This window comes from Electrophorus electricus, chromosome 18, assembly GCF_041902795.1.
Source record: "Electrophorus electricus isolate QZ-2024a chromosome 18, ASM4190279v1, whole genome shotgun sequence".
Classification (NCBI taxonomy): domain Eukaryota; kingdom Metazoa; phylum Chordata; class Actinopteri; order Gymnotiformes; family Gymnotidae; genus Electrophorus; species Electrophorus electricus.
The window spans coordinates 11505694-11518792 of NC_137514.1; the positions used below are offsets into that span (position 1 = coordinate 11505694).

General features: G+C 43.7%; 1 protein-coding gene across 3 annotated transcripts in view; it reads left to right on the forward strand.

Moving 5' to 3' along the window:
* The first annotated feature begins 985 nt into the window (after positions 1 to 985).
* The window catches only part of cfap58 (cilia and flagella associated protein 58), an 86042-nt gene continuing 73928 nt past the window's right edge, over positions 986 to 13099 (forward strand). For all 3 annotated transcript variants that reach the window (XM_027010172.3, XM_081701596.1, XM_081701595.1), the window contains exons 1-7: positions 986 to 1134; positions 2071 to 2340; positions 3749 to 3888; positions 4508 to 4664; positions 5959 to 6153; positions 7256 to 7393; positions 10875 to 11034. In XM_027010172.3, coding sequence (XP_026865973.2) covers positions 1129 to 1134; positions 2071 to 2340; positions 3749 to 3888; positions 4508 to 4664; positions 5959 to 6153; positions 7256 to 7393; positions 10875 to 11034 — 1066 coding nt within the window. In that variant the 5' untranslated portion in view covers positions 986 to 1128. The remainder of the gene's footprint in view (positions 1135 to 2070; positions 2341 to 3748; positions 3889 to 4507; positions 4665 to 5958; positions 6154 to 7255; positions 7394 to 10874; positions 11035 to 13099) is intronic.

Below are 13099 nucleotides of genomic sequence, written 5' to 3' on the forward strand. Positions count from 1 at the left end.
TACATCGGTCGCGAAAAGGGAGATGGGTATGAGATGAAGCTGAGAATGAATGCACATCGAAAGATAAAGAAAACGCAACGAAACCACCGTTTGTTTACTCCCGCGGAAATGTGTCCGTTGGTTTCGGTTCTCTCTTGGATTTTTGAGGGCTACAGCAGTCGGGGAGGCTGCTGCACCAGCTGCAAATTAAGAGTAAAAGTGTGACTGTACAAATCCCCGTAATGATTCAATAATTCAAATGCAACCTGTCAAGTTTATTTAACTGAACGGTAGGCCTCCAACTTATAAACAAATTCCATAAATGACGAAGCCTAACAGTAGTTCGAATTTTGAAATTGGGCTCATTTTTTTTTTTTACATGTTGTAGGCTATCAGTTTACTCAATGGCATCGAGCAATTCTGAGACTACTGTGTCATTTCAAACAGGAGTAAGAAGTAAGAAATTAAATCTTATTATAGCCTAATTTACTAGGTCCTATTTTAAAGTTATGAGGCCTTTATAAAAGGAAAATGCCTAGGCAACAGTTAGCCTAGATTTAGCAGCTTGCTTCCGAGTAAAATATTTCTTTGTAACACTCTGCAAACCAACTGCCTCCAGCCATTTCTTTGTAAGATTTGATCGGTATAGCATTGTATAAAGCATTACAAAGAGCAAACAAATATGCCAACACATACACACAAAACGCAGGCTTGTTTGGATTCTGACTGAGGCATTTGCTCATATGTCCAATGATTTGTGTAAAGCTGCCACCTAGTGTAAAGAACAACAAAAAACAAAATGATAAACAGAAGCGTGCAAGTAACTTCGGTTTCTGTGAGGTTTATGCTTTGTTTATTTTCCGGGCAAGGTGATACTGTGCAATCCAGATTTATGTATTTATGCATCTAATTTAAATAGTTTTTTTTTTTAACGTTAAAAGTCCTTTTTGGTAGAGTCAAGGGGACGGAGTGCGCGAGCCCCGCGCGGTTGCCTGGAAACCGAGGACGCATTTCCTAATACTCCAACAATAGAGCAGTATAAGTTAGGTTAACTGGAAAGGATCATCCTGGAAACATTTTGAATCAAAATTGCTGATTAAAAAAGTTAACGAACGCACATTTACGATCCTGTAACAGCAAAGGGAGTACATGGAGGTATGGTTTGAAATGTCTGGGTAACTGCTTGTTACACATAAGTTGCAGATGCGAGCTAGATGTAATCTCGTAATAACATAATGCGCAACAGTCGTTTTTGAAGATAGTTCGAGTTAGATTCCTCTTCTCCGAGTTTGGATGGATGCGCTGATGTATCCTACTTATTTACTATGCTAGCTAGCTAAATGCATTAACTTGACGTGCTCTAGCTTGTTAGTTATTTAGGTTAGTAAAAAGTTTACACACGCCTACTGTTGGCTGTTTTTAATTTTTTAGTTTTCTACATTTTAGAAAAGCTAAAGTTTAAAAACAATGAAAATCTATTTAGCCAACCTAGCTAGATTTTATATTCTTCCAATAAATTAGCTGGCTAGCTAGGAATCGTCTACAGATATATATTCAACATTGTAGTGAAATACACAAGGTTTCCAGAGAAACAAGACGTTTTGGACAGAGGTTTTTCATCATTTGTGCAAGCAAAAACATACTGTTGGAAACTTTGTGTGTGTGTGTGTGTGTGTGTGTGTGTGTGTGTGTGTGTGTGTGTGTGTGTGTGTGTGTGTGTGTGTGTGTGTATATATATATATATATATATATATATATATATATATATATATATATATATATAAAGCATGAACTATTAGACCATCAAAAACCATTAAAATGCCTTCAAGAATATGAACATATTCAGTCTGATGTGTCCAAATGTTTACTGTAGCATCAGTGTGCTCTTTTACTGTTTGATGCTGCAGCAACTCAAAGAAGCGTTTAATCTCTTTGATTTAGTTTTTATTATGAGCTGTGTAATATCAGGATAAGGAAACCATTGTCCAAAAAAAAGATAATATTGGTATCACAGTTACTGTGTTTTAATCAAGTTCCTCTTTTCAAAGCAACTAAAAATGATACCTGTAAACTTTCCATTTCTCCACGTAGAAGAAGACTGAGGAGGAGAACTCTTATGAAGCTCTCGAGAAGGAGTTTCAACAGGTGCTCAGTGAACTTCTGGAGGACAAAGCTCTGGACAAGTTCCGCTTGGAGTACGAGAAGCTTACCAAAACCCTGAAGAAGTACCATGAGAGTGAGAAGAGGTTGATGACAAAATGCCGTGAGCTGAATGCCGAGATTGCTGCCAACTCGGTCAAAGTGGCCACGGCCCTGAAGTTGTCTCAGGAGGACCAGACGACCATTACTACGCTGAAGGAGGTGGGGTATCACCACTGGTAGTGTACAGGATTAGAAACAGATGCTACATACAGTCTACTTCAGATCTGTTATTATTTGCAATATGAGTACATCAGGTCTCTAACGTCCTGTTGGTCTGGAAAAATCAAGGCTAGCATACACCTCCGTGACTAAGAGTGCATCCTCTTGTGACTTTTGCATTAGCCAGACAGCCTGGCGTGCTTAGAGGAGAATATGAAGTGTCCTGCTCTGGCATGCGACCAGACACAACTCTGCTATCACAGCCACCGATGCCAAGGGGCATGGCTGCATCTTAAACCCGAATTTTAGTGGTTCAACTTTTTATGCAAAAGTAGTGATTTGACCAAGTGCGTCTATGGGATGTATGGGGTGGGATTCTTATCAGGGCTGCACAGAACTCACATTTTGAACACTTGATCTAGTGTTGAAAGCATTAGTTTGATACTGATTCCTAAACAAGCTGCTGATTACCTAATGATACAGTAGTTGGCTGGGCTGGAAGATAGAAACTTTACTGATACCAAATTATATGGTAGGATTGTTTTAGGTTTTTTTTTTTTATCTTTTTGTTTGTCTGGTTTAATGTGCTGTAGTAAAGGCTGTGGTATCACAGAGCAGCTTTGATCACTCAGTCATGTGACCCAAATGGGTGATATGCTGTAATGGGTGATATGTTGATGGTACTCTGGGGTTAGACAGTGGTATCCTACAGTAATGCAAATTGCAAAACAATCTGTGCTCCAACTGTGAGTAGTTAAAACATCAGATGTATATTAATACGTTTTAATCACTACCAGTTTGATATTGGAATTTTGGGTGATAATTACAGCAAATCATTTTTGATCTCTCTGACATATTAAGCATTCTGTTTTATTTAGGCTTTGTTTGTACATTGTCACAGTTATAAGAAATACAGTTCTGCCCATAGGCATCCTTATACCTGCCCCAGTTCAAGGCATAAATGGCACTTATTTGACAAAGGTTGGAAAAGAAGTAATGAAAAACTTTTTGCTCCCCTTTGTGTTAAGAGAAACAGTTATGGATATGTCTGATTTTCATATGACATGACAATTGTAAAACAAATAATGATCCCTTTTGTAGTTTAACATGTCTTACACCCACTGCACTTCATATATAGATTATAGTTTGAACTTGCTTTAAAATGCATAAAGGTGAAATGATAAATTATTAATATTGGTACTGGCCACAACAAGGTGCTGATGTTTTTTTATCGGCATGGCTCAAGAGATTTAATAGCGGTGTATCCCTAGTATTAATGTATTTTTATTACTCACATTATAATAATATTGCAAGTAATAATAATAATAATAATAATAATAATAATAATAATACAGTTCACTCTTATGCCATCTTGGGCAATGTATTACCATCTGATTTTTGTGGTTAGGAAATCGAGAAGGCCTGGACCTTGGTTGATGCAGCCCATGCGAAGGAGCAGCAGGCCAAGGACACTATCCAATCTCTGAAGCAGGAAATAGCTACTCTCCAGGAACAAGGAGCTGGTTTATCTAAAGCCCAACAACACAGGTGAGTGAGTGGCATGAGCGGATGCCTCAGACAATCAAACAACAAGCTTGAGTTTTCCTGATATAGACTATATGAATCTATACTAATACATACACTCATGTATAAGTATATATATGGCAGCATATATAGCATATAAGCATATAAGGACTCTGGAAACAATGTGACAATATACACTGAAATATTTACTACTTGTGTGTCTTTAATTAGAATATACTGCAGTTACACCCTGGAATGTTCTTCAGAAACATAGATATATGTTTTTGTTGAGAGTGTTTGCACATTTCATTACTTTTTTTTACTTATAGCTTAAAAACATAACTAAGTGAGGCTCAGATAAGTGTTGTCTTCCAGAATGTTCCTACATTTCTAAGTAACATTTCTGTTTTTGGGGAACATATTTTGTATGCAAGTCAGTTATTTCATATTTCATTCAATAATACAACTACAGAAGTGTGACGAAGTGTGAATTATCGTCAGGCTTTTTTTTCCTACGGCTCAGGCAGTCATATTTGCTTCACTGAGCACCCAGGGGAAATGTGCATGACTATTACCTACGGTCTTTTTTTTCATGTCTGTTTGCCGAAGCTTTTCGGTTTAGTTTATTTTTTATTTTTTGGAGTGTGGATGACCTGTTGAAGGCTAAGGAACAGCTGACGGCGGAGAGAGATGAGCTGCTGTCCGAGGTCGTGGTCCTTCGGGAGAGCCTCAGCCGGGCAGAGGCCAGTCAACATGAGGCCGAAGCGGCGAAGAAGAGGGACCAGGAGACCATTTCACAGGTACCACCCTTCAAGGCGCCTTACCCAATCAGAGGACGCGCTTCGCCCCAGGTGACCTTCCCGATCACACGTAGCGTAATACCCAGGCAGGTGCAGGGTGATGTCCCATTTACATGAATAGACTACAGCCATGGTAACTCTGCTTATTGTCCCAGTATTGCCAGTGTTTTTGAATAATGCCGGTATTAAGCTGTCAAGGTGGCACACTGTGGCCTTGATTTAAGGTTTAATTCAGCTAAGTCTTTTTGTGTTGTTGTTTGTTGACTTGCCTTGTGCCATTGCATAATATTCAAAGATAGGTTTTAACTTAGTTTGGCCCTGTAGCTCATTGGATTTCCAGCAAAAATGTGAATTATTTTATGGCTACAAAAGTGTATCTTGCAGATAATGCCTTTGCCAGTTTTTGTAATTTATCCGAGGTGCCTACTGCGGTCAGCAAATCAATAGAAATTCGTGCAAGGGTCAGTAATTGTTTAGGCCCAAAACCCAAGTTCAAAAAAATAATAATTCCATTTGCCACATATCATCTTCCCCTCTTAGAGCAAGACTGCAGAGCTTGCAAATGAAACGCTTGGGCTTGCCTTTATGGATAAATATGGCTCCCTTGTTGGTACCTAGACAAGGGAAAAGTAAAACAAAACACTTACTGCTTTGTTTACCAAGCACAACACAGAGGCAGAATTGTCTGGAGGTTTGGGCTGGCGGTTTTCTTGGAGCGGCCGTCTTAGGTAGACCCGCGAAGACCGAGACAGCATATAGAGGAGTGCAAGCTGAGGCAGGAGATAAAGAGTTTTTCTAAAAGTTTTCATGACACTCAGCAGAACCTGGCTTTGAGTTTGAGTTGTTGTTTTTTTTTAAAATACCTGGGAACAAGTGTGCCCTTTAGGCTACACGTTGCAGCTATTTGAGCAATTTAATTAAAGGCATTTTGCTAATTTGTCCAGTCAAGCATGCATAAGCCTGGCTGTAATTTACTTCTTCTGGGGAAAAGCAAGCCACCTATGGTTCCATAGCTTTCAGTGTTACACCCCTCCAGAAAGAGCTGGCCTTTACAGGAGTACAGGAGTAGTGCGCCATACAACCACACAGACGGCTAGCAAAGTACGACAAATGCAGCTAGCTGGGCCTCATTTCACTGTTAGCAGCGCAGGCCTGCTACTAACGTCCATTCCTTAATAGTGACACTAGCATTTTTTTTGCATACATTTTAAAGATGCCATAGGCAGGTTACCTGGACTACATGTTGCCTCTTTAATGCTCTCGTGTCCACCTTCCCCCTCTACCCACCGAATAGCTGCAGCAGGAGATCCAGGTGCGGCAGAACGAGTGCTCGCGGGAGTCGTGGCGCAAAGAGAAGCTGGATAAGGAGTTGCGGCAGGTGCAAGGCGAGCTGGAGGCCAAGCACGCGGAGATCAGTGCCTTGAGTGCTCAGTGCCAACGAGCCAAAAATGAGCAGCAAAGGCTGGAGCAACAGCTCCGCGAGCAAAAGGTGAGGCAGGTCCAGGGGTAGGGTCATGGGGCGGGGCTTGGGGGGAGGGCGGCGCGCCTGATTATCGGCCAGAGGAGCAGGCAGATTGATTGAGTGTGAGCAGGTTGGATACAGCTGCGGATCCAGCAAAAGGAGAGTCAGTGGAACAGCTGTGGGGGGGGGTCTAGGGAGCTTGTATTAAAAAAGCGTGTCTTAGCCCAAACCCATCTGCCCTGAGTTTGGTTTCTGGATATGGGAGATGCTGTGACTGCAGGTCGATAGCATCCCAGGATTATGGTTCTCCGCGCTGATCCGTTCTACTGTTGTAACACAACTTTGGCCCTCCTAGGGAAAGTTTACCTCATCCTGATGGCAGGAAGCAGAACTCTGCACGGAGCACGGATGAGTACCTGCGAGTGTCCTTTGCCCTCGACATGGCTTTAACTTCAAAAAGATGACTAAGATCATTTAAGCTAATGTCAGTTACCCACTGGCAAAGTTGAACAGTTCTCCCTAGCCCATTTTTATTTACTATACTGAGGTTGCCAAACGTCAGCAGATCATTGCAAAAGTTAAAGTTCTATCAACATCAAAACCTCTAAATGTCCTCAAGAAAAGTCTCTGATTGGCATTTTTACAAAATAGAGTCAGTGTTGGCATGAGATGTCATTTTATCATTTATCAAATTGGTGGCCAAGTACCAAGAGTAAGGAATTCACAGGAATGTGCCCTGCATGAGGCCATCAGCGGTGCACCCCTGCGCCTTGGATGGTCTAGCTGCTGGTTTGTATGTTCTCATGGACGTTGGTCTGGGTACATATCAGCATATGATCACAGGTCAGGCGTGTATATATTTTCAGTTTAATAAAGGTGAAGAATTGGGTTGTTATGCAGTAGGTACAGTATTATGCATCCCATCACATCCAGTCCAAACCTTTGGCTTGCCCATACAAACATGTCCTTACACACACACACACACACACACACACACACACACACACACACACACACACACACACCCCTACAACCCACACAAGCAGGTGGCCAGGGTGGGCGAGGGTGCGCATCCTGTACCTGTGAGCAGCGTGCGTCATTTCCAGCGGGCCCCTTTGTGCCACGACAGATCGTGACTGAGAGGACCAACAAGGAGCTGGAGCAGCTGCAGCTACACAGCACCAAGCTGCAACAGGACAACGAGCAGATCACCCTCAACCTGGATCAGCTGTCTTTCAACAACAACCAGCAAGCCTCCGAGCTGAAGGTACACACACGCACGCACGCGCGCGTGCGACACCTTTGCTCACAGAAACCCAGTGCCGTCTTCAGACCACTCTCCTGCTGACGACTTTCAGTAGACAGACACCCACACGACCAGTGCCAATGTGGGCAGCGCTTCTGACGAAGGCTGCCTGTAAGCTCTGGCAGACGGCGCAGCAAACACGCTGTCCTGCGCTTCCGCAAGATGAGCCCTGCGAAATTCTGCTTTGCTCTCCACAAGCTCCCACGATGCATGGATCCCACACGCACCAAAACCTCCCCGTTCCTCTAAAGCTCAAAATACAAGAGAAATATCTCAGAAAACATTTCTGATGATCCAGGAGCTAATGATACAGAGAACATCATAGCTTATCCAGTTACTTTTCATTAGTAAGTTTTCCAAAAACGTTCATGTATGTCAAAGGATTTAGTTGTCTGGTTTGTCCAATTGGTTCTAAACTAGTACAGCCACAAACGCAGCTCAAAACTTGATTGTTTTTTAAGTAAAACAAATATTTGGCACTCTTCTACCATCAGTATAAGCTAGTGGATGGCGTAAATAAGATTACTTCTCATTTGGGTTTCTCTGCGGACGTTTTTATAAACAGACCCCTTAAAAGGATTTCTGTGCATGTTGGAAGATTATCAGACTGGTTCATGTAATTGCTTCAGCCATCAATATCTTTGCTTGGTAAACAAATTAGCAGCCTTTCTGTCAATACAACTGACAAAGTTAAAAGGGGATTTTTTCCCCTCTACTTCTTTCTAGTGGAGAAGCATTAAAGTCCTCAGACGCAGATGCTCAGACAGACAAAATGTATTAATCCTTAAAAAAATAGCTACGACAATTATCATTGGCAGAAAAGTAACCAGGTGCAGTCAATTTACAAATTAAAAGTAGGTAATTGTCTTTGAAGCTACGTTGAAAATAGAACAAAACATTTTCTTCATCACATCTACTGTAAAGTCTGTTGCTGGATGCAACTCCTAAATTATCCGTTTAACTAGGCTCAGTGTAACAGGCCACACTGATTAAACTACTCTAATGCTAATGTGAGCGCTACTTTAAATATTAAAACTTAGCTCTAAATCAGACATTAGTAGACATTAAATGCAGCAAATGTAGCAAACCCAAACAAAGTCTGGTTGTGTTCCATTCCCCTGTGGCTGTGTTGGGGTGGATTAAACCTGTATGGGGGATTACTGGGTTCAGGGCAAGGCACAGGGGTACAGTTTGATTGTTGAGCTGTTTGGCTGCATGTGCCAGATGGTCTGGTCTGTTGTCTGTTGTCACTCCGAGTGGTGTTGACAAATGAGCCCTTGCAGAGAAAAACCATATATCAGCTATATCAGCTACCCCCCCCCATTTTTCAGTTATTTTAGTTGTTGATTTTGTACATTTACATTAAAATGCTAAATATGTTTTGTTTAGACTTGCCATACTTCAATTATGTGGGCATTTATATAAAATAAAATAAGACTTGCAACAATGCTTTATTTTGTAGAATGTGGAAAACAGTAAATGGAAATGTATGGTTTTTACATAAGGTATAATAAAATATGTTTTTTAAATAAGGAACCGTATACACACACTCATGCATATATGCTCATTCACACACACACACACACACACACACACACACACACACACACACACACACACACACACACACACACACACACATGCATACAATGCAGGGACATGGCTGATAAAGGCTTTGGAGAGTTCGTGTTTTCCAGCTCAAAGAGTGACTCTGTGGTGCACTTCCATTTTATGCCCAGTACTCTGAATTATTCCTGAGAGTGAGGGAGAGAGTGAGGGAGAGAGAGAGAGAGAGAGAGAGAGAGAGAGAGAGAGACAGCTAGACAGACAGACAGATAGAGTCACAGTGGGAGAAAGAGAACACAGAAAACAGAGGCTTTGAGGGAACACTGTGCTGAGCTTCTATTCACTTTAGCCTTTGAAGTTGTTCTCCACCCTTTGCAAATGCACACTAGGAAAAATTTGATTTTGAAAATTTTATATGACCCCCTAGTTAGCATGGAAAAAAACATGGCTTGGAAATGACATAAACAGTGAGATTAAAACCCTCCTAAGCAGATGGTAATGCCTAATTCATAACATCTTTCTTAGGGTCCTCAGCATTTCAGCCTGTTTGGAAGTCTAAATTTAGTTGACCAAATGATTAATGGCGCGAAGCCTAGAACTGGCCACAAGGGGGCACTGCACAAACACATTCAAGAACCACACATGCCTCCTTCATGGTACACCACGAAGCAGCCCCATTTATAGAGTGGTTCCTATATGGCTATGTAAATCTTACGCAATTACAGGCTTTTTTTGTATTTAAGCTGTCTCCAGGTCTGACGGCTGTGTGGAAATTAGTAGCCATTCAGAGGAGGAGCCGTATGTGTAAAAACCAAAGGGGAAAGATTTGGTGAATTCTGTGGGCGCTGCCATTCAGAGATGAATCTGGTGATAAGAAGGTAACTTCATGTCACGAAATTCTGTGTCAATTTGGACTTAAGTGGATGGTTCAGATTACCTATCGGGTTTAAAAAAGTGACACAGATGCAAAGGCTGCAGTTACCTTTTCCACCGGGAACTGTGAAGACACTCTCTGCTCCTGGGCCAATTCCTCTGAGGCATCACGCGTGCAAGCACACACTCACACACACACTCACACACACACACACACACACACACACACACACACACACACACACACACGCATACACACACACACACACTCCAACTCCTCTAAGAGTCTTTATCAGTGTGATAAGGAAAATTGGAACAGCGGAGCAACAGGGGCGTGCTTCACCTTAATGGAGACCAGCACTAATGCACACACACACACACTCTCTCTCTCTCTCTCTCTCTCTCTCTCTCTCTCTCACACACACACACACACACACACACACACACACTCTCTCTCTCTCTCTCACACACACACACACACACACACACACACACACACACACACACACTTATAGACTGTTCCTCCTCTCCTGTACCCTGATCTGTGCTGCACATAAAGGTACGGATACCCTGCCTGCACGTGCTCAAACACACACAGATAGACACACTATCTCACACAAACACACACACACACACACACACACTCTCTCTCTCTCTCTCACACACACACACACACACACACACACACACACACACACTCTCTCTCTCTCTCTCTCTCTCTCTCTCTCTCTCTCACACACACACACACACACACACACTCTCTCTCTCTCTCTCTCTCACACACACACACACACACACACACTCTCTCTCTCTCTCTCACACACACACACACACACACACTTATAGACTGTTCCTCCTCTCCTGTACCCTGATCTGTGCTGCACATAAAGGTACGGATACCCTGCCTGCACGTGCTGAAACACACACAGATAGACACACTATCTCACACACACACACACACACCCATGCATGTCCCTCACACATGTGCATGTGTGTGATGCAGATGAAAGAGGAAGAGGTGAGTAAGCTGAAGCAGGAGATCATCAAGCTCACCAAGACGAGGGAGGCCATCCAGAAGAAGTTACACCTGGTGGAGGATCAGAAGCTGGAGGTGGAACAGCAGAGAGACACACTGAAGAACCAGACTGCAGGCCTGGAGAGAGGTAAGACACACACACACACACACACACACACAATTCAGAGCCTAGACACTTTTTTTTTGCTTTTCTTGTTCGCTCTAATTGCTGTAGTTAGACTGTCTCCCGCCTCAGAGTGCTCTACACTTTCCGCCGTGCCGCTCTGAATCATGCAACATTCATTCAAGGAAATAACACGAGTGAGAAGCGAGAGGCCGTGGGGTCGGCCTACAGGGCTCCGGCCTTTACCTGCTTCTGCCGTCTGCTTTCCCTGGCCCGTCTCTCTCTCTCTCTCTCTCCCTCTCTCTCTCTCTCTCTCCTCTTCTTTCTTCCACAGCCCCCGCGTCGCTGCAGTCTTCTGGCTGCCGCGGTCCTCTCTAGAGCGCTCCCTTACTCGTAACGCCACGCAGCCGCCACCGTCGCGTGGCGAAACGCTATCTTCCTCCCACCCCACCGCACCCCTCGCCCCCTTTGTTTGTTCGTTTTCCTTCTCGCCATTCTTGTCACCGTTGGCAGCCGATGGCACGGTGACCTGCGTCCTTTTCCGGGACTTTACCTGCGTCCTTCACGCTCATCTCTCCCGCCCTGGAAGCCCCGCTCTCCTCGAGTTCTCTCCCAGTGACCTCGAGCTCTCTCGCCGTTTCTGTTTGCTCGCCCTTCTTGCCTGCTGCTCTTCATTGCTCAGCCTTCCAAACGGAAACTCGACCGCCTGCCGCTCTCCCGTTGGCGGCGAAAGCGGACGCGATGCCGGTAACCGAGGTGGGCGCGCGTGACGTTTCGGTCTGCGGCGCTCGCCATGTGAGGCGCATGCCCGACCGGTTCATGATGCCCTCTTCCTCCTCATTCTGGTGACACGCGCCCGCCGCTCGGCCTCACTGTGAAGGGCTCCCGGGCTCGTTAGCTTTGCTGCGAGGCGGACCAATTGCACTCGTGCCACTACAGGTCTCAGAACCCAAGTTCATTTTTAGCCTGTCCGTCTCCAATGATCACTTTATCCACCCAAACTGGCTTATGCGCAGAGCCAATCTGTTATACTCCCGTAGAGACCAATTCAACATTTCAAACGCTTAAAGAGTAAAAATACATTAGTGCACATACAAGTGCAGCTCCATCAAAAACTAAAATCTCTCTCTCTCTCTCTCTCTCTCTCTCTCTCTCTCTCTCTCTCTCTTTCTCTCTCTCTCTCAATCTCTCTATCCCGATTCCGTGAGCTGTCTGTGACCTGTCTGGGAGGTTACTGAATAAAATATTCTGTAGCTAACAAACCGCCTTTCATAGTTCAGTGTTAAGAATACAAAATCCGGTGCAGAAAATGCATTTTCCGCTGTCTGGGAAAGTGTCTCCCTTCCTGCCAACAGGTGGACACATCCTATTACAATCCCAGTCCTTATCTGCTTATGTTAGACAGAGGCATTCTGCTACTTCAAGCTGCATTTCCCACTTTCCCACAAAACGTGAACCCATAAATGATGCGGAAACCCGAAAACTGACTACACAGGACTGAATGGTTATATAGCATTAACAAACCTCTCTACTACCTGCATGTTGAAATTTCATGCATCGCACAGGACGTTGATAAAAAGAAACAGTTAAAAAAAGTCAGAAGATAGAAAAGTGCAAAAAGACTTTGATGTGGTGCTTGGCTTTAATATTCAGCATTCAGCCCCCTCTTAGAGGTCGGTCTGAGTGGATTCGTTTTGTGTTCGGAGCTTCTGCCCTTTACAGAAGCCTTCGACTTGTAGGCGCCTGGATGGTGAAGTTCATCTGGACAGTTTTTCTTTCTGACTCAGTGTACTTTGGTCATCTTCCATTATCTGATAGGTTGTTTGCCAGTGCCAAGAGGCCCTGCGCGTGCTATCGATGCACAAAACAGCCGAAGGAAAGGTGTCCGATGGATTTATTATAATCGCTCAGCTTCACGATCACCGGTTCTCCCAGTACGTCTTTGCTCTTCATGTTGAGCCATTTGCAATCACAGCATTTAGCAGATTTTGCCGTCTAGACAGACTTACTTAAGTCCTTCGTAGTCTCTATTAACTACCCATCCTCATCTGAGCATAGATAGGTCAGTGTTGAGAATACTATCAGGCTA